This window comes from Ammodytes marinus, assembly GCF_949987685.1.
Source record: "Ammodytes marinus genome assembly, chromosome: 14".
Lineage (NCBI taxonomy): Eukaryota > Metazoa > Chordata > Actinopteri > Uranoscopiformes > Ammodytidae > Ammodytes > Ammodytes marinus.
The window spans coordinates 25,258,051-25,280,407 of record NC_137218.1 but is presented as its reverse complement, the minus strand read 5'-3'; the positions used below and the strand labels follow the sequence as shown (position 1 = coordinate 25,280,407).

Genomic DNA, 22,357 nt, shown 5'->3' with positions numbered 1-22,357 from the left:
TGTTAGATGAGGTGTTATACAGCTGCTATTTTGCATGGATCTGAATAGTTTATTTCACTCCCGGGATGTGGGAAGAACAAGGAAGTGTGTTTTGTGGTCGCGTGCCAAGTTCAACATACAGGAGCACAGGGAACACCATGATGTCTGAATCATAAGCATGGCTGTAACACACACACAGCATGGAATGGTTTGTTTTAGCAGTGACACCAGATGACAATACAGTTTACGATACAACTACGCATTGTGAACTACAGATACTCCCGAGTTGTCAGATTGTAGTCACAGAGCGGCCTCCCCAAACAAAGGTGCGGTCTACAAACAACCGTCTCTTATTGAAACTACAGAGCAACACGTCTTTGAATAGTTTCACAGGAAATGAATTGCGAACCTCTGGAAAAAAGGAGGACAAATCTGACTCTGTCCCACACATTCTCTCTCTCTCCCCCACTTCCCCTTCCTCTCTGCTTCACATAAGCAGCTGTCTTGGCTCATGTGTGCTCCTCACAGCTGCCCAAATCACTGGTCCCCAGACATGACGAAAGGCCTTCCACTAAGGAGAGCAACAGAGGGGGCCTCTACATCTGGGTCAGAGAGTGGTAGGTCTATTGGGCTGTCTGAGGAGGAAAGAAGGCTGTTGACTGTTGGGTCAACTCTTTGTTTTCACGTTCATGTCAACAAAAGAGTATTTTTACTGGGAAGAGATTCTAGTGCAACCGACACTAGCACATGGACCAAAAGGATAAAACTCCCTAGCTTCTATCGTCTTGATATAAATGGGGAGCAGGGCAGCATGTTAACAATTTCCATGTTTTTTTACCGGGGAAACGGCAAAGGTTAGTGGTTGGTGAGCAGAATGGATCCAGGCAGAGCAAAGCATATTTTCCCAATGTCGTGTGGCTCCCTGCAGGAATGTGCTCTTTCGGTCACCATGGAGAGGGAGACAGAGATTCTTACTGTTGCGGGACAAAGCTTAACGCTCAATGGATGGTTTTACAGGGCCCCGTCATTGTAAAAGGATTAAATAAATCAAGGCCGGTCCAGACCTAGCACTATGGCACCCCTGCCCTGGGAGCCTTTCAGCTTCCAACCAAACAGACACACACGCACACAAACACAGCTGGACCCCGTCCATATACACACAGGGAACGTTCAGCAGCTTTGAGAAATGCTGTAGTAACTTGGCTCATTTGCATACACCTTCAGAGGCAAAAGAAGAAGAAAAAAAAAAGAACATGGGGCTGTTCTCTGCTGAAAGCAACATTTGAAAAGTGGGGTTTCCTCAAGACTTCTACACCTAATCCCAAATCCTTTATACACAGTCTTTATATTCCTTTTCTAAACAGATGGCATGCAAAATGGACCCAGGAAGATTCATTCTGACTAAAGATCCAGCGTAGTGCAGGATAATAAGAAGATTATTGCAACACAAAAAGACATTTTAGGGACTTTGAGTAACATACCTGAAAGGAAATTGTCATTATTTGCATCACACATAACTTTTCTTATACAAGCTTATAGCAAGTGAAGTGAAAGCACACACAAACACACACACTCACTCGGCTATTTACACATTACTGTGTCAGCCACACATGCTCAACAATTATTGCACAACCACATGTGGCTTAAGTCTAACGCTCCATCATAGTGTAGAGATAACAGTCACTGTTTCCACTGGGCAGCACAGTTCGGTTCGGCACGGCACGGGTCAGCAGGGCACGGTGACCCTAGATCTGGCTTGCGTTTCCACTGCAGACAGCACCCTTACTTGGACACAGTGTAGCACGCTGAATAATTAAATTAATAGGAAAAACGCCACACAATAAACAAAGAGCTGCACACTGATATTTTTTTCTCTAAACACCTCTTGCGGAGGTGACTTGACACAGCGGTGTATCTCTCACACTGAAATGATGATTCTATCGACCAATCAACAGACTGCAGTGTGTAGCTTGACCCTTTTGGGACGGCTTGGTAACCCAATGAAAGGGTGACCAAAATGGGTGTGACACAATTTGCTAATTTTGGTACCCTTTCCATCTTTTGACTGTGGAAACACAATTTAAATGCATGCTGAGCCGAACCAATCCGAGGCTGTAGATAAGTGTGTTAAAGGTCAAAGACAGGTCACAGTGCACAATATTCTTATGTGAACAGTGAAACTACAACTCCCAATCTTTCATCTACCATGTCTAGGTATACAGACTAGTGGTATAAGAGTCACACTGTGCAAACACATCACTCGGGTTGTGGAGTTAGTGTTTTGGTTGGGGGGGGGTAGGATTTTGTTGTCTACCTGAGCTTAGGCTGTAGTGGTTTAGCGGGTCGGCCACCCATGCATTCTCCTGTATTACACTCTCCATCTCCAAGTCTGCATGCAGCCCGATGGACAGATGGACCAACAGAAAGATGGATGGATGGATGGATGGAGACATGAGAGAAGCAGCAGAGGGAGAGAAGCACTTCAAGTTAGAGAACAGAGCGTGTTTTCATAGAAATGATACCTTGATGCTTAAGCAAAAAACTGTTTTGTGAGACAGTAAGAAAATGTTTCATAAGTATATTTAATTAAAGAAACGTTGCATGCAATAACTAAAGTATATCTACATGAATGTACCTGTATTGAACTTTTAAGTCATAATCCTTAAGATTCTCATGAAACCAAACAGCATTTTTGAGAGTATTTATGGTCAACAGTTCTTCAGCGATAGCCATTTAGTGTATTTGCATTCTGGTATGGATGTTTTCGCCTACGTAGGCACAAGGGATTGACAAGAAATTATTCAGGACGAAATCCAGTGTCACTGTTTGTAATTTGACCTGCCTGATATGGGCCTCATGTTTACTGTTAGCTATATGACTGTATCACAGCTGTGTTAAGTTACTGCTAATGCTGCTGAGTTCACATAAAAAAAAACATTGCAACTGGTGGAACACGTGGCGGCTATGATGGCAATGATTTAGTTCTCGCTGAAGATCGGTTGGAGTCAAGAATGCCTTGAGAAGAACTTTTTTTTTCGGATCAGTTTACAATATTTCTGAGGGTATTGGAAACAAAGTGAACAACCACAGCGAGCTGTAAGATGAACAGACCTCTGATTCCTCAGCAAGCTAACCAACTCCTGTTATTGTTTCCTGCTGTTGTGTGGAAGCCAATTTTACTAAGCGACTTCTTTGAGAAAACAATGTTAAGTTTATTTGGCTGTGCTGTAAACGAAACGATGAACCAGATGCTCCTCTGTTAAATTTCATACAAATAAGCTGCTCAAGAAGGGATCGCCAACCCCCAAGGATCCTGTAGTATCTACATGTAACTACAGTAGCCTCACTTATTTTCAAGAGAACCAGGACTGAAATCTTAAGGATTATAACTTTAAAGGAATAGTTCAGTATTTTTGAAGTGTGGTTGTATGGGGTACTACTTAGGCATAGTTATTCTGTAACATTATGGAGATGGCGATCAGTGAAGTCACTATAAAGAGTTTGGGGGGAGACGTCGCTGTAGGGGGCCAGGAGAATTTTTTTTTAATGACGTATATACATGCCTAACTAAAAAATAAATAGCCGTTCAATGGTACGCGAAATGTAGATCTTTTTCACCGCTTTAGTTTGCCGCCAGACAACCGTTTATTTTTGCACTTTTTTATCAAGAGTAGATTTTATTAATTTTTTCGGTAAACATTCATATATGTGGCGAAAAACAACGCTGACTTCCACTACTGCGATGTCTCCCCCAAACTCCTTGAAGTAACTGCGCTGATTGTCAGCTCCATAAAAGTAACCGACTAACTAAGTACATAATACAATCCTACTTCAAATATACTGAACTATATTCAAACTCTGAAGAACAAAATGTCATAATGTCCAAATGTGAAAATGTTTATGTGGTGCACGTGAGTAAAGGTGGAGTGAGTGGACGGGTGAATGAGGTGTGTATACCAACACGCACAGGGAGGGAAGAGACTCCAAGAAGCAGGCTGCAGGCCAGAGCAGGGGGAGGAGGCTGAAGCAGAGGAGTCACAGTCAAACACATGCACATACTACTTTACATCCCTGTACAGTGAGGTCATAACAGTATCCATGATGCATTGCAGTGGAGAACAAGCAGTGCAGTTTGGTACACACACAGACAGGCAGCTGAAACACCATTACATTTAGTTATTTGTTTAGATCCATGGAGTTGCATTCATATCACTGACAACAGGGCATCAGCAGGTTTTTAGAAAACTAAATATTATTGGTTTTGAAAGTCCTGGTTTACACAGTATGTTCTACACAATAATAACCAAACACACAACATATTTCTGATTGAACAAAGCTAACAACAACTCTATACAGGGCATCTTAATGATATACTTGACCTGCGGATACTCTGTAAAAGGACGATTGACAATAATGAGAACACATGCAAAACACAAAACAGACACAAGCATTGCATCATTGCTCTAAAGTGTGTGTGTGTGTGTGGGGGGAGGGGGGGCAGGCAAGTATTAAGTCATGGACTGTGTAATGTGTTTGTGCGTGCACTGCAACAGTTAACTCCACAACGCAAGATGCTTCTCTGATCAGTCACACAGTTTTGAGAGGCCCAACTCTTTGGGGTTTTAAAACTGGTTTGGCACAACACATAACATGGGTGACCCCCAGAACCCAGAACTGTAATTATATAAGCTATTCTGATATTGGATATGGTGGGGTCTGTGTTTTCTTTCACTGCGTCATCACTTATTTTAAAATATAGAGTCTCAGAGGCTTATGATGGTGAGGAGCCCTTTCTCTAAAAGCCAGCCACTGACAGTTAGTATTATTGGTCGAATCAGTCTTTGGATATCGGAGAAGTGGTGTGGAATTGTAAAAGACAATCATGTTTGATCAAAAGGGCTTCAGACATAGCGACATGACATGAGCAGTTATTTGTGCTGTTTGTAATTCAGTGTGTGTGAACAAGTGAGGGCAAGGTCTGTATCACAGCCGACAAATGTTGCTCAGCGTTTTCTCTTTGATACCCAGAGCGTGTACAATATATATTTGTCTTTGACACTCTCGGGAGTGTGCTAAGAGCTTATCTGTTTGCTCTGGACAGCAATAGATTAGCACAGTTATTTCCCAGTGCATTTGCATAGCGCTGAGTCAATATAGCATGATTAGTAGGCCATTTCAGAGGGTGACGTGTTTCAATGCTGGGTAATATCCTTCACTGTTACACGTTTATGAATTCAAGTTATGTTCTATCTTTATTGATGAATAGTATGTATGTATTATAATTCAGTCCTGTCTCCTGTGAAAGGCAAATACCTCTAATGGAGCTCTGTATATTGGCTTTATGTACACTTCCACTGCTTTGCACTTTATCAAATGTAGGAAACGGTGATGGTGTAAATTTATTAAACCGGAAATCCACTATACAGTTCTTCAATTTAATGACACACACAACAACTCTGCCAGACCTGCAATAATATTTTGGGCAAAGTGTGACATACACATACACACACACACACACACACACACACACACACACACACACACACACAATCATTCATTCCAGACCAACCACTTCCTGAAAATACAGCTGCATCATCATTGAGACATTTACGGCCATCAGTGATTACTTCCTTCCAACACATTTCCTTTGAACGCTTTAAGAGAGGAGTACCTGCTTTTGGCACGCTGTTGGTCATGGACTGCGGCACTTTGTCATTTATGAGCTCCACACACTCGCTGGGAAAGAAACCGACCTGGAGAGAGTAGAGGACGACGTACAATCAGATTTAGATAATAAAATTAAGTCAGAGAGAGAGAGAGACACACAGTGCAGTGTGCACACTTTTATGGATGACACAAATCCTCATGTGACGTTAGTGTGAGGAGCACTGTGACAAAGGTGACACTATGGACTTGGTTTGGGCCTTTAACGAGATGACCTCATCGCACTGAAGCCACATGTTAAGTGTACCTGCTGCTCTTGTGAAAATCACAAGACTGACATAAAAAAAATATTGAAAATGATGTGACTGTCAACAAACCAGCACAAACAATATACAAACGACTGCCTACCCCAATGGACGAATGCGGTACTGCAGGTGTGTTTGTTTGTGTCACTTACCCAGACACACGTCCTCTTTGAGTTTCAGGGGGCTTTCACACCTAATAGTCCGCCGCACAAGGGTCCGAACTAACTAACTATATATTTGATCCGCTAAGGTTTGAATTCACATTGCATTTTTGTGAGCACACTTAAGAACTTTCCATGACATACCTACATCCTGTGTTTATCACCTTTTACACGGGCTGCGTCCCCCTATACTGGACATTGATTGGTTATTGGTCTGTAAGTCCGAACCATCCATAACCTGCCTTCACACTATATACTGTAATCCGGACCGAGACCACCTCTTTTAGTCAGACCAAGGTCCGCCTGTTTAGTCCGGACCGTGGGAGGTTTCACACAGGTAATTTTTGTTTGGATCAAATGGGAAAGTCTGAAATTCCGGACCAAACAAGGCGGGTGTGAAAGCACCCTTAGTCAGCCATTAGTATGAATCTAGAAAGGGAGTTCAGAGGGAGAAGCTGCGTGATCCAGAGGAGGGCAGCGGTCTCAAGTCAATGACAACTGCTGTGAAATACAACTAACTATTTATTTTAGGGAGTCAAAACCGACAGAGGAGGACAGGGTTCTAGGTCTAGGTTCTGTGATTTAAAACGTTAAAATGATGGGCAGTTTTGATAGTGAAATAAACTATATTTTCAGTATACATAAACTTTCAAAGTAAAAGGTCAGAAAGAGCTTCCTTCTTACATATTTGGAGAATTCAGAGACTTGTGCTATTACATAGCTTTAACTATCTCTCCTCTTGATCCATGACACAACACACAGGAGGTTAAAATTATGCGAATGAATGTTGCAGTTTTGAAGAATTTTACTGCCATATTCTACGTGTGTTTATGTCAGGTAGCTCAGACTGTCAGCATCAGTGTTTTTGTTTAGTAATAGTTGCTAAAGTATACACTTGTACATAAGCCTATATTTCATTTATTTTCATCACTAGAAGGTTTCGACTTTTGTAGAGTTGTAAATCCCATCAGCGCTATGTTTAGACATCGCACTGAGAAGCAGAAAAAAATATTTTCAGCAAAACTGACGGTTGCAATTTGTAGCCAACAGTAAACCCAGCAGCACACATATTCGATCTTACAAACTGAGAAGTAAACTATGGCTCCAGCCTGCAGGGTGTTGAGGACAAAATGCATCTACTGTGCGCCTGACAAACAGGCCCAAAAACATACAGCCGGGCTCAAACTTACTTTAGCTCGGTGTGAAAGAACAGTTGTTGCAGCAGAGTGACTTCATCCAGCAAATACATGCAAGCACACATTCCGGAATAAATGCTGTATTTCTAGGGTTAACCCGCTGTAGTAACCCCTCCAGAGTTGTATCCTGTCTGTGTGTATAACAAACTGCTGGCCAGTGTTTCGGTGTCAGATGAGCCTTAAAACGCATAGCTTTGTTTGTCTAACTGGACTTCCTGGATCCTATTTCATTTCTCAATGGGACCTTAAACAAAAACGCTCCCACCAACACAGCCGCTGTGTTGTTTTAACACAGGGCTGATTTCTGTCCGAACGCCTGCTAAGTCAATCTGGCCTGCAGTGTTTTATACATAGGTGTCTGAGTGAAGCTTATGCACACATACATAACATGGACCGACTGTCCTGCTCAATTATGATCAACCTCTATTTCAGAATAACTTGTGATACTCAAGGGGCTGTTCATTTAACAGCTTGTTTCCTCATAGCCTGGGAAAAGATTTATCATCAAAAATGTAATTATGTATTATTCATTACCAGTGTTGGGAATAACGCCGTTTAAAATAACGGCGTTAGGTAACGCCGTTCTTTTTTCAGTAACGGGGTAATCTAACTAATTACTTTTTCCGTCGTTACAACGCCGTTATCATTACTGAACGTTAAATGCGGTGCGTTACTTTGAATTGATTGAATAAACTGTGTAATCCGAACGCACCTCTGGCTCCATACTACCCAAACTGCTAGTGAGGAGACCGGTGTGTTTTATTCAGTGTGGATGACATTATAACTGTCAGTTAGCGCCGTCATGTCAGTCAGCCGGAGCGCCTGTTTAGTGAAGTTTCTTTTTCTTTCTCTCTCTGTTGTGTGAGCGTGCACGCTGCCGCAGTAACCACCTATCAATCCACGGTTGAAACGCGCTCTCCCTGAGTTTGTTTGCATCGCCCTTGTGAGTAAGTGCATGGAGTTTCCCGATCTCTATAAATTATAATTTATGCACGTTATTAAACGGCCGCGATTCGCCGGTTGCAACAGCTGTTTAGCGTGTCATCACGAGCCAAATATTGCTATTGTTCTTTTCCTGGGATCTGTAGCCTACTGTGCATGTTAAAGAAGGAAATTACTCCTCCTCTCATCGTCTCATGCTTCATAGTCTGACGTTTTTGGCCTTAAGTGGTGTTTTAGCCGACACCCCTGAAGTGAATCCAGTGATAGCCTAGCAGATCCTCTAGGCTATACTTCTGTTGAGAACAAAATACTTGAAGTGCAGGATAAACCTCTTGCTGTGCAATACATATTGAAGGTTATGTAGCCTACAAGTAGGCCTACCTGTCTGTTCTACTCATTTCAACTGCTCAGAAAAATCGATTTTTTTTTTACATAGGCCTATAGCAACTTTTTTTTTACAGTAGGCTAACGCAAATAGTTACTTTCCCTGGTAACTAGTTACTTCTATTATAAAGTAATTCAGTTACTAACTCAGTTACTTTTTGGAACAAGTAGTGAGTAACTATAACTAATTACTTTTTTAAAGTAACGTTCCCAACACTGTTCATTACTTGAATTTCAATTTTTTCCCACTTTATTACGGATAAGGGCAAAATAAGCCCTAAGCAAACAAAGTGCTAAGAATATATGATGCTGAGAGATGAAACTGGGAGAATTAAGGTATATTGTAGTAAAAAAATAAAAAAATAAAAAATCTCCTGAATAGCACAAGTTTGAGTCTGTTCTAAGGTTGCTCTGAGCGCTGTGTAGGAATATGAATCCGGTTAGAGTTACAGGGGGGGAGGCACACGCCCTGTAATCTGCTCAAAAGCTTCACATAAAAAGAGGATTTGTATCTTGCTTTGTCTTTCAGCAAACTGGATATTTGAAATCTGCTTCACAAAGCAGTGTTCTCTGCTTGTCCTTGAAATACCACCAAGTACAAATCTCATCAAAGGGTTTGCAAACAGTGGAAAAGATTGAAAACTAAAAAAGTTGGAATGTGTGGGTTTTGAAAAGTGTTTGATGAGCTGCATGCGTACCTGAAAGCCATGCTTGCCCCTCCACCATGTGGTGTCTTCTTTAGGGGGCATGTCAATCACTGACACAATGTCACCAACCTGCAGAGAACAAGGGATATCAAGGAAAAGTCTGATTGTCCATAGGAGACATCAGTAATGGCTTAAAGTGAAGAGAGTGTATAGAAGGGCATGAAACTCCAATCATTATTATCTAAGGAATTCTGATGGAATCGCAGTATATCCAGAGAGAGAGAGAGAGAGTGAGAGTGTGTGCGAGTGTGTGTGTGTGATCTTGTTGTCACCTCGAAGGACAGCTCGTCTGAGGCCTGGGCGTTGTAGCGCTTGATGACGTGGGCAGCAGCAATAGCCGGCACATTGATGGACGACTCTTCATGGACCAGCAGATGATTGCCCTTATTGTCGACCTAGTACACACACACACGTCCAAAATTGCTTCAAACATCTACGACAATATTCTTGTAAGCAGAATGCCATTGTATTTCTATAGTAATCTTAATCTTTTATAGCAAAGTAGGACACTGAGGCGCCAGAAATCTTTCTATCATCGTTTGTCTACTTCTTGTTTGTTGATGCAGTTCTGCTGTTTGTAATATGTCACTGCAGTGTTTGAGACTAAACAATTCAACTCTAACAATTCTTACAGAAACCTCTTCATGACTATTACATTTGGTTAAAAGGATGCTAACCGGCTGTTTTTTAACTAGAAAAATAATACTAGTTTAATCATATATGGTACAAAGGCATTTTGTGAATTATCATTTCATTTACAGGTAAGATCAGTGAATCGCAGAAATAATATCTCGTCTATAGCAAAGTCTTAACTTTAGGCTCTCCACAGATAATCCACTGAATTTTTTTCTCTTGCCTTCAAAGAGTCTTCTATATGTGCACTTGTCAAAGCCCTACCTCCATCCATGTGAGGGCGGGCCCACAGTTGATCTTGTTGTCAGCGATGGCTGAGAGCCGTGAGAGGTAAGCCAACAACATCTGGGAAACTGACTAACATGGAAGAAAACACACAGGCTAGTTAAATAGGCATTACATTGACTTCTTATAGGTCTATATGCTACTGTAATAATCCACTACTAAAACATTGAGTATTAAACCTCGCTGTTACAATGGGCGTTAATTAATACCATGTGTTGTGTTTCTGAGCAACAAAGGCGGCTACTTAAACAGTATGTGTGCATAGAGTAGTGAACTACTTAAGACATTTGCAGCTAGGACTTCATATTACAAGGAAAGTTTAGTTTTATGGTGCCTGACATCTGCACATTACAGCTAATGATGTCCCTAAACTTAACAGAGAAGAAATGGAAGTTTGAGCTGAGATCGTCTCATATAAACATGCAGTTCCATCATTATTCACTAATGACCCAATGAATCCTATAAACACAGCTACTGATGAAAGTACTGGGGTATACTGCAGGCAGCTATTATTCTGAAATAGTACACACACACACACACACACACACACACACACACACACACACACACACACACACACACACACACACACACACACACACACACACACACACACACACACACACACACACACACACACACACACACACACACACACACACACACACACACACACACACACACACACACACACACACACACACACACACAAGAACTGGTTTTACCAGTTTGGTCTGATACCTAACCTCTGCATTCCTTTTAAAGCCTCAATCAGACAATAAGGGTTTCGGCTCATTTCACATGAGAGCTGAGGAGGGAATAACTGTATTTGGAATGCACAATTTGAAATTTGTCAACGGCCTGGTAGATTATATTGGATATTAAAGCAGGTTAACTGGAATAGGTTTTATCTGGATAACTAATACCTTGTTAAGTTTTAGAAGTCCAAGTCCCTGAATGCTGCAGTGTGCTGGTATAAGTGAGTGTATTGATGTGTTTTCAGTGCTTACCTCTGACTGATCAGTCAGACTCTCTAGTCGAGGCAGCTCAGGCAGTTGGGAGAAGCGTCGGTCATAGATGCAGAGGTGCAGGTGCTTATCCAGGACACGGAAATCCTCATAGCTGCGCTTCACAATCCAACTCCGACCCTTCACAACCACAACCACAATATATGAGTGTAACCAGCAAGAGGCAGAGCAAGAGAACACACTCATTGATTCAAGTGAAAACAGTTACAAAAGTAATTCCAGTTGTGCGATAAGAAGCAATTAATTAGGGCTATGCCCGTTAAACATACTCCAACCTGGTGTACTTTTGTGTATGTAAAAGAACAGATTCCCGATTAAGCATAATGAATGCATTTTACTAACTTCCAGTAAATGCTCTTCATTAATTTCAGGACAATATATAGTAATCAAAGAGCTGAATCAGTTTGGGATTGTTTTAAAAGCTAAAGTATTAGTGAGTTCAGGGGCTGGTGGGAGCATCTACATATACATTACCTTTAAGAACCTGTTTAGTATGTTAGTGCAACATTTGGTTGGCTTTTGTCATTGTGTCAGTTAGGAAAGGGAAAAAGTGATCTACAAAAGTATTAAAGGTAGCTTAACATTACTGCAAAACATCTGTCCTGCTCCTAATTACAATGACAGTGTGGCCCAATGTGGAAATTATTTTGTTTTCTGGTGTAAAAAAATGTCCTGTATTCAACAACACAGTACTTTCTGTACCCACTCCACTAACACTCCATTTAATGTTCTCATCTACTGTTGTTAACAGCGTTTTAGAGTATCATTTCTTGTTTGTACTTTTTAGTTTTTTATTCTTTATTTTCCTTGGAAAGCACTAAAGAAAGCTACACATGCAATGTTAAAATCATTATTATTAAAAACTACACTTTACTTTAACGTATCATAATCAAAAGTGCCATCTAAACAAACCAAAGCAGGCTTCTTCGTTTTTCTGAGGTGGTTAAAAACATTATTATTATTATTATAGAAAGTGCCAGAGTAAAGCATGAAAGCAGCCCACTGAAACCTCTATCTACAGAGACTACTGGTTTTCCTTTTATCTTTTGGAGTGTTCTCTTTTGTTATGTCCCCACAGACACTGTTCTTTTCATGCCTTCAATGCAATGGCACTGTCCCCAAAAAATACAAATCAAAAAAGACATCAGTGTCCCATGGACGTGTGTACTTAGAAGATACAAAGAACACCAAAAGCTTACTCAAACGTTCCTAATAGAATTCAGTGATTTATTGCCAACAGTGCAAGTGCAATCCAATAGACTTCAATCCACCACACACACCACAAACTTAACTTTTCTTTTTTCCCTTACATCTAAGAGGTCTTCCATGGATTTGTTGTTTCTTTTTTATCCGGGAAGACGAGACTCCAAACCTCAAAACCCCACTGAGAGAAAACGAGTGGTGGAAAGAATCTTTGCTTTGATTTGGCCTAGAAAGATCCGTGTGTAGCGAGGCCAGGGCATGTGCGACTGGGACTGCAGTGCACTGCTCAGCCCACTGATTCTAGTCTGTTTCAAAAAGCCTGGCTGGTAAGGAGACGTGCAGGGAGTGCTCTGCGGGCTCAGGGAACTCTTTATGATTCCCTGCCCCACTTGCTCTTAGTTACACCCCCTTTTCTGGGTTTGTGGAACTGAACCAAATTGCACTGTGCTGCTTTCTCCGTTTAAAGCTCCGGGTGCAGAACTCTTTGCCAACTCTTTGCCATCCCCCCCTTTTAAAATACAACCAGTGTAGATTTAGCCGTTTTCCGATGGCTGGTATAAGATGGAATTTCCAAGTCCACAGCCGCATACTTGTGTGGCATTGCCAAGGTCGAGCAAAGGAAATATGATCTGTAGAGGGAAGTGCATGAAACCCGAATCAAAAGTGTCACTGGAGGAGTCTGGTGCAAAGCTTCTGAGCAGCTGGTGTGCATGTGTGTTCTACTACCCACTGCCCAGGTTAATCAAATGTCTTGCACAACTTTGTACATGTCATCATACATAATGTGGCTGTTACTTTACTCTCTGACACCTCTCCTTAAAAATAAATATTAAAAGATGAGTTGTTTTACTTTGTCAAGACCTATGGAACACAACGACCATGGATTGAAGAGAAAATATATGCAACCCATCCGGCAAGAGAACGGCATACGCAATAAATATCAAAAACTTCAGCCAAGGTACCATTATAAAATATGTATGGGACTTTGTAAAAGCGCAAGGTTAGGAGGAGAGCTGACATTCTGAAGCCCTTGCTATCGGACATTCTTCAGATTGGAATCACTCACCCATCCTGGCATTCATCCACAGCTTTTTTTGATTAAGTTCCAAATTCCCACATAACTTGGATTTTTTTTTAAACAATGAGTTAGGCGTTTCAGAGATGTCTGACTTTGAGCCAGTGCACTGCTCTGATGGAGGACTGTGCTGGATATCTGAACAGGTTGTACTGAACTGCTATTTGTGCTTTGGAAATCACCTTACCAAGTTGAGAGAAACGATGAAAGGACACATACATTTTTTATAAACGTCTGGGCGTGCGTGTGTTTGCAGATGAAATTGAGTCTGTATGGTTTGCATATAATTACAGTATATTTAAGTGTAAGCCTGCTGTGGGAGTTGAGGTATGTGCTCAGCTTTATCTGGATTTTTGTATTACTGCACCACCACATTCAGAGGAGTCAACTGTCTTACTTACCTGGCAGTAAATATGAACCAAGTACACCAGCTCCTTGGACTCATAACCGTTTCGTGTCACTTCACACTGTTCATCGCCAAGGGACAACTGTAAGACAGAGAAACAAAAGGGGGGCAAGGCATGAGACAAGCACTTTCCACAGAGAAATCAGAGAGAATAGTGGGGACTGAGAAATCTGGCTTCAACATCTTTAACAACACAAATCCTTTGACAGGTCCATTATTAAAACCTCATGGGTTGGACAGTACTATACAGTATGCACAAAACCCACAAAGATCCAATTTCGATTTATTCATTTAATTTAATGATGGAGCTTTGACTGATTGAGCTGCAGCTTAAATGAAGTGCTGGCAGGAGACAAAATCAAAACTCAACACAAGCTGTTATGTATTTTATTAACTTTGAAGCTACTTATAAAAAGGACATTTCTAGGCAATATAAGGAATTTCCCCACGTTGCCTTTTACTTTAGATGTTCACTTTCAAGCCAAAAGAGACAATGCAGGGATGAAAGGCTGCTTTTAAGCACAGTTCTGCCCTGTACTACATGAACAAATGTGGCAGCACAAAAAGAGTGAAATAAAAGGGGGACCCATTCACAAGGTTCACTGACAGAAAGTGTCTCAAAAATCAATGGATACTGTATGAGATGATAATACTCATAAGGTTCAAGTGGAACAGTGCAGCGACCACATGTTAATGAAATATAGATGGAGGAACAAGTGTGAGGCTGGGAATGCTGTTACAGCCAGCATCTGCTCAATAGCTCAACAGGATGATAAGGAATAAGATGCTGTCGGATGTCTCCTTCCACAACTTCATACCTGAAACCTTACTATCATGTGTGTTCTAAAAATCAGATCTCAAATAGATATGCCCTCTTTACAGAGAAAAGTTTAACTCAAACCTTCATGGAGTAAATTGAAGTTACAGGTACGGTTGGGAGAAAATGCTACTTTGATAGACAGCAAACATTGCAATGAAATAAAGGATGTGTGCAATAGATAAGCACTGCAGGATAGTGTGTTTCAATATTATATATAATAGTTTCATTTGTTATGCGGTGATATACATTTGCGTGATGTCTGTATCAATTTCGAGCTCCAAAAAAATTGCGTTTTAAATGGGTTGTGAACTACAACCTACACTCCTATTATGTCACAGTACAGTTAGTTCCATCAAATTTGCCTGGTGCTATTCCTGGTGATGTGGAAAAATTTGAGTGGCACCTTCCACATACAAAGCAAAATATCGCAATATGCATCTTATCGCAATGTATCGTGAGGTATCATTTTGTGACCCTTGAATCATTTTTTGAAGTCCTTGCCAACACCCAGCCCTAATTTTCTGGCCATAGGCTATACAGTAATTAGATTCATAATATTTGCAAAGTGTGTCCTGCATTTGTTTGTGAACAGTAGTTTGTAGGCAATTAGTTAAATTACATCTCCGAGTAACGACAGTTCAGTTGTCTGATACTCAACTCTATTGACGTCTTATTGCTTCTACTTATTTCCAGATACTGACGTTTAAGAGTCATAGGAGCTAGTATGTGTAAACATGAAATATTCAATGTTCCCACTCTTGTCAGTCCCAGACCACAGTGAGCTGCACTCACCTACCAATATGTATTTCAGGTTTATCTGGATATGGGAAGAGCTGAGTCTATGTCACTGATGTGTACAATGTAGCACATAGGCTATGCAATGAGATCTAGATTGGAGGAGGTCTGAATCAGAAACAGTGGTTATATTGTTGGAAGTCACTGAAACTGGGCCTGGCAGTACCTGCTGTCAGGACTGGCTATTTGAATGTGTCTCTGTTTCTCAGCTCCAGGCGTGTATATGTTTGGTAATCCACTCTCTCACACACACAACTGAATTGAATGTTTTACATTTTCTATTCCATACCTTTTAGTTTGTAAGGTAAAATGTGTATGTTCATACAGAAAAAAGGACAGAACAAATTCTTCACGTTCACAATAGCAAGAGCAAAAACTGAGACTGAAGGCATTCATGTGCTCTGAAGGTCGCTAAAGAGCTATTATCATGGTGCCAGTGAAGGGAGAAACACACATGGAACTGTTTTTGTTCCCATTAAAGAGGGCTTGATTTAAAGACAGTTGTTAATGGAGGGGCAGCAGTAAATAGAGCTTTCACACAACTACAATGTCCTTTTCAGAAACACAAACTAGTATGACAGCAAATGACCTAATTACCTCTCTATGGTCCAGTCGCAGCATTGGGCAACCCAGAAATGTTCTGCACATATTGCAAAAGCAAAAGCCATTCTCTAAACAGAGCATCCAGTAAAAGCAACAAAAAAAAAACTTTAGCAGGGAGGCCATGGAGGCAGACTTAAACATTTCACTAGTGGGTTTAAGGTTTAAGACCTATACTTAAGGAAAAGGACAGCTGCCCAATGACCTACTGTGACCGAGGACACAAGAATCATTGTTTTGACTGACCGGGATCTCTGTTGCTGCAACAAGCCAGGAAAGGAAGGAATCATGCAGGAAAACATTGTTGTTTTAATATAATATATAGAACATCTTAAAGACAGGCTTAAAGTAGCAGTACAAAACCCATTTTGACAAGCAACTACCAACATGCTAACACACTCAACTACCTAAGATGGTGAACAGGCTAAGCCTTATACCTGTTAAAACATCTCAATGTCAGCATTATCGCTGCAAGCACGTTGGCATGCCAGCATCACTAGTATAGCTGTGGGCTCTTAATCTTGTTTGACAGACAGAGGGTCCAAATTAAAGCCTCTTTCACACTGTTCCCAGTAAATTACCAGGAATTAATTCCAGGCCCCACTAGTTATTTTCACTATTCACAACTGCAGCTCTATTCCTGAACATTCCCACCTTGCACTTGTCCACACATGACATGGCAATGCTGATGATAGGTGAAGCAAGATGTCCAGTGGGGGCAGTCATAGCTCAGTAGTGTCTACACTGCCAAAGTCAACATGAGGAAGAAGAAAAAGGTTGAGCTAGACTGGATAAAAGTCGATCGTAAACGGCAGCTGATGGTCAATCTCGTCCTCTGCTCGGACAGAGAGGAGCTCTCTTGATTTGCCGTTTGTCTAATTCCCAGCCACTGTTGAAGAATAAAGTTTAACAAACAAAAGACATTGGCTTTCAGTGTGGTTTCAAGGTGCTGCTGCTGTTGTCAACAAATCGTGGATTGAATATGTCATCTGCGCAGGGTTTGGTCACCCCGACTTAAAGACGTACCCACAGGGCCTTCCCGGCAAATTCCCTGTAATGTTACAAGATCTTTTGGGTGGGAAATTGCCAGAGAAGATTTGTCGTAAAGTAGATTCTGGCTTTCATTCACACATGAACCCTTCCCGGGAAAATGCCGGAACATTACTGGGAAAGGCTGCATGTGTGAAAGAAAGGAGCTTAATACTGTCCAGTATAGACATCTTCCACAGGGTCTCCTCAGGGCTGCATCCTGCTTTTATTCATCTTGTACATAAAGGCCTGTAAGAGTGATCTGTTGGTTCCCTCTGATCTATTGCCTAGCATTATGAATCTGTGTTGTAAAGTCAATAGATATTTTCCAATTATATCAAGTCAGAGGCATACTGACAGCTCAGGTCATCTTACTGGACCCAGAGCAGCTTTACACTGGGAGCTTAATTTGCTTCCATCCGGATGAAGGCTTTACCTCCCTAGAAGGGGCGTTAACAGAAACGAGGTCATACTTCATTTAACCACCAGCCCTACAATATGTGCCCTATCTATCCCCGTCTGATATGTGAATGTCAGTTCTGTATTTATTAGTCGTCACTAAAAACAATTGACATAGAAACGACTGATAAAGATATGAGGTCATTTATTGGCTTTTTTAACAAAGTGTAATCGGCTGGATTCACTCTGCTTTCTCCAGGTGGTTTTATGATAAGTCGGCAAAGACAACAGTGACATTTTTATTCATTTTCTCTGTTTATTATTACCGACTGCCTTATGTAAGCCAAACATAAAATCTCACGCCGGCTCTACTCTTCAGCACACACACACGCACGCACGCACGCACACGCACGGCTCGACAGGGTTTTTTTTTAAATACATTTTCCTGTGACTGCAACTTCGACACAACATCTGGCCTACAACCTGAACCTTTTCAGGACCAACAACTCGTAACGTAAAATTACAACAATAAAGATATTGAAATGTATAGAAAATTCATAAGAACTCTTCAACACGACCACCAGGGGTTGACATGATGTTCAAGATAAATGAAGTCCACTCCAGTGCTTTAAAGTGAGTCATTATTAACCTCAGTGGTTACACCTCCTTAAATTGACACATTATACAGTAGGCTAAAGGAGAGTGCAGCTGTTCATATGGACACTCAAATAAGATATGTCCAGAGTCCAGACATGATATAAACACAGACCTATAGCTGCATGTCTTATGTCCTACACCGTCTACTGCACATCTGCTGACAGAGCCTTAAGAAACTAAACATGGCATTTATTAAAAGAAAGCCAGCGAGGAAGCATACTGTCATTTGCTCCCAGCTGATAACACAACTGTACAACAACCAGTTAAAAAACTATTCTAAAGTTGGAACTTGCAGAAAAATGATTTAAAGAATAAAGTTTATCCAATTTACACCTTAAGATGAGATCCCGCGCAAGACTGACTTTGTCTAACATTCTAGGCTCGTTTTTTTTTTGCAATGCATTCAAAACACCACAGTATAAATTTGATTTCAGTCCAACCTGCACTGCACAAGCACACACATTGTCCCTGTAGCCCCAGCAAAAAGGGCAGCAATCTTACCAATGGCAATGAAACTATCCTAAGAAAAATCCTTGTGACAGCTAGAAAAATCAGAAAAAAAATTGAAAATCACTGTAATTGTAGCTTTATCACTGTCCAACGAATATATACATCAATGGGTGGTCTGCACTTTGTTGTTTATTTTGTATGGGCAGGCTCATTCAACATCTCAGAAGTACCACAAATCCCATCCATGGTCCAAGACGGTCATTTCTCCAAAAGGGAGCAAGTCACGTATGGAGGTGAAGTTGCACTGTCCCTCTCTAACAAAAGGTCTGTGCTGAGGAAAACAAGCTGAACACTGTGGCCATATTTTGGACACAAGCACATTGTGATGAGTCCTGCAGGCACACAAGGACAAGGGGGAAGCATTGCTCTGATAAAGTGCATTTCACCAGCAGAATACAGATAGAACCAAATAGCACAGTCAAAGGATACAGAAAGACTTCATACTCACAACACAAGTGTGTATTTTCCTCTCTGTCCTTCCTGGTTTTAGTTCCTGTACTCTCATTCCATGTATGCCCCTCCTGAACACTCCAACACCTGTCTCACAGTCTCTATTTCTCTGTACAAGTGTGTGTGTCTCCCAAGTGTACAGTCCAAACAGGGCTCTGTTTTGCTGGTCCCAAAACACAATTCCCCCTCGGCAGGACAGAAATGTCAAGCTCTCTCCACTTTCTTTCACGTGTAGTGTTAAGCTCTTCCCAGCGGGCGACACAGAGACAGGGAGGCAGCAATATTAGCAGCAGCAGTGGTGGTGGTGGTGATTAGGTGGGTTCCTCAACGGGACAGCTTTCATCTCCTCCATTTTGACCTCTCAAACCATCCTACCCATTGTGATGGTCCATCCTGATTTTCTCTCCCCGTCTCACTGTCTGCTCTCTGATGATGACTGTCTGTCTGTCTGTCTGTCACCCCAACAGAACTTTAACAGCCAATCTAATTATGAGCAGATCACACTGAGAGGGAGCGGATAGATTTTAAAAAAGAAGAAGAAGAAGAAAAAAAAGCGCTATTTTCTTTCTTTCTCTCAGCCTTGTTCTTCTGCCGACCTCACAGTCTGCTTCTCTCTGTCCCTCCGCCACATGCTATTCTCTCCTGTGTGTGTCTGACATGCTGGCTCACCCCTCCCCCTTCTCTCCTCCTCTTCCCCCTCTCCGCTTGGTACGTTCCCAGGACAAAGAGCAGAGATGGAGGGAGGGAGAGAGAGAGAAATAAAGAGAGGAAAAAAAGAGCTAGAGAGGGCAGGAGGTAACAAAAAAGGAGGGGGGGATGGGGTGCACTTGCAGGAGAGCAGTTTTCTTTGCTTCCACATGTGCAGTCCTCTCTGTGCTGTCCTCTTGCACAGTCGCATGCTATTCAAAGTAGTATTCAAATGTCTTTATTGGGGAAAACCCCTTGAGTTGAACCCATTTAGTTTTGAGGGACCCTCAACAACATAAATGTATAACTAACAACATATTTCTTAATACACAAAAGGAAAACAATGGAAACAACAAAACAATAATCCATAACAGATAGGCACACACACACACACACACACACACACACACACACACACACACACACACACACACACACACACACACACACACACACACACACACACACACACACACACACACACACACACACACACACACACACACACACACACACGATTAAGCCTATCAGCTCCACAAAACTCTCTGTATCAGTATGGCAAACTGGTCGCCTGACACTGGCGTCGAGTTCAGAAAAATCACCAACATTTTTTTTCAGTAGTTCATTCAACTACTAAAGAAAAAACCTGGATGAACAGAAGGCCGTATAAAATCCATGCACGATCACACAGTCTTAACTCATGCACCGACTGTTGTTGTAATTACTCAGAATTCCTCATGGGGGCGACAGCAGTTATGCACTATAGCCTAACATTAATCTTGCATAGGAAATGTATAGATAAGAGGTAATTTACCTCCTTTGTGTTGGGAGAAATAACATCCAAGGACTAATGAACTACCAAGGACTAAGTGCTGAGGAAATCTGCTGTTCTTGATAGTAGAAAATATATAGAGAGGCCAATGACAAGTAATCAATCAGCTATGTTGATAAGGAATGCTTTGCAAATGCAATAAATAATGGGAAAGTACTTTAACTCTAGCGGCCACACGCTGCGTCTGAAAAAAAAATCACTCTACATACATTAATTGACTGCAGAGCATGGTAGCTCGCAGTCTGCTGCACCACACTTGCAAAGTAGAAATAGAGTCTCCAAAAATATAACCTTAAGAAACGCCTGCTCTCAAGTTACAGCCAAATACCGCAAATGGACGATAAAAAGGGCAACAAAAATGTAGGTTGCATCGGCTGGGATGACTTCATATGTGCCATTTAGACACGAGATGGATTAAGAGATACCAATTGCTAGAAAGTTGAGCGGATATATACGCATACAGCCAGCCACACAGAGGAGAACATGGGAGCCAAGAGAGGCCACAAAGACACGAGGATACAGAGCTGCAAGGGAACTTCAAAACTGTCATTCTAACCACACCTGCTGCTAGCATACATTTACAGCGGAAATGCGGCAAGTGTGTCAATTTGCCAACAGAAACTACTGAGACAGAACGGTTTCAGCATTCCTGGAAAAGCAGTGATTGAGACGCGCCGATCCTCTCCGTAAAGCTGTGCATGTGATGAAATCACTCTCTACTACGAGAGTCTGCTTATGAATATCAAATGATAATCCAACGATGACCCACTTCATTCAAGCTTTAGCTTCGGCTATGCAGTAACTGGTTGGAATGGTTTCTCACAATCCACACGGGGTGGGGAGGTCAGATGTGGTCCAGGAAAAGTAACAACCCTCCTGACATGACAGTGTTAGAGATGTACCTGGAGATTGATATGAAATATAATGGTTAAGAGTCCATTCAGCCAGGGAAACACACTGCAGTGGCCATACTTTCTAAGTTTGGTTTGTTCAATTATTTTCCGGCAGCATTAATGCTCCTCATCATAACTGTGTATGCTTCATCAGCTTAAGATTTTCAACACAGCTGTAAATTTAGGTGAATTCTCCTACTTAGGGCCTACACTGACACCCATGATCAACTTCATTCAGGCTTTCATGATTACAATGTAATCTTGGACATAGCAGCTTCTAGTAACACATGCCATGCCAAGCCGTTTGAGTGCCATGCAGCATTGCTCTCTATGTGCAGCGGGCTGTGAGACGATAGTACAGGGGCCGTCTACAAAGAGAAAAATATTCAATACTTTCACTCTGATACAGTGCAGTTATTAGTGGAGCTTAGAGGATTTCTTGTATTGGTAAAAATGTGGTTGTAGCACGTTGTCTGTGCATTATGAAAATACTTTGTGCTGAACCGTTCAGGATAGGTGGATGAACCACAACAACACATTCACCCTGCACCAAAAGATATGGTCTCAAAAGTATACTGCTACGATTATCCTGACCTCAGCCAACCAAACCACTCTGTTTAATGACTTGTGGTATATACACTTGTGTATGTCTTTAAAAGGTGGAGTCAGCGATTCTGGAGAATGCTTGTTGACCAAATCTAGTGTCAAAACACAGCC

At 41.5% G+C, this 22,357-nt stretch overlaps 1 protein-coding gene across 4 annotated transcripts in view; it reads right to left on the bottom strand.

Moving 5' to 3' along the window:
* Nucleotides 1–19,677, bottom strand: part of arhgap32b (Rho GTPase activating protein 32b) — a gene marked incomplete at its 3' end in the record, with an annotated part of 41,921 nt that extends 22,244 nt beyond the window's left edge. For 2 of the 4 annotated variants that reach the window (XM_080041399.1, XM_080041400.1), the window contains exons 1-9: nucleotides 19,227–19,677; nucleotides 13,964–14,050; nucleotides 11,267–11,404; nucleotides 10,236–10,328; nucleotides 9,611–9,733; nucleotides 9,330–9,407; nucleotides 5,651–5,732; nucleotides 3,947–4,000; nucleotides 2,294–2,368 (exon numbers count right to left, since the gene is read on the bottom strand). In XM_080041399.1, the coding sequence (XP_079897525.1) occupies nucleotides 2,294–2,368; nucleotides 3,947–4,000; nucleotides 5,651–5,732; nucleotides 9,330–9,407; nucleotides 9,611–9,733; nucleotides 10,236–10,328; nucleotides 11,267–11,404; nucleotides 13,964–14,050; nucleotides 19,227–19,283 (787 nt within the window). In that variant the 5' untranslated portion in view covers nucleotides 19,284–19,677. The remainder of the gene's footprint in view (nucleotides 1–2,293; nucleotides 2,369–3,946; nucleotides 4,001–5,650; nucleotides 5,733–9,329; nucleotides 9,408–9,610; nucleotides 9,734–10,235; nucleotides 10,329–11,266; nucleotides 11,405–13,963; nucleotides 14,051–19,226) is intronic. The other 2 variants (XM_080041401.1, XM_080041402.1) reach the window with 1 other exon arrangement.
* Between the last annotated feature and the right edge of the window lie 2,680 nt (nucleotides 19,678–22,357).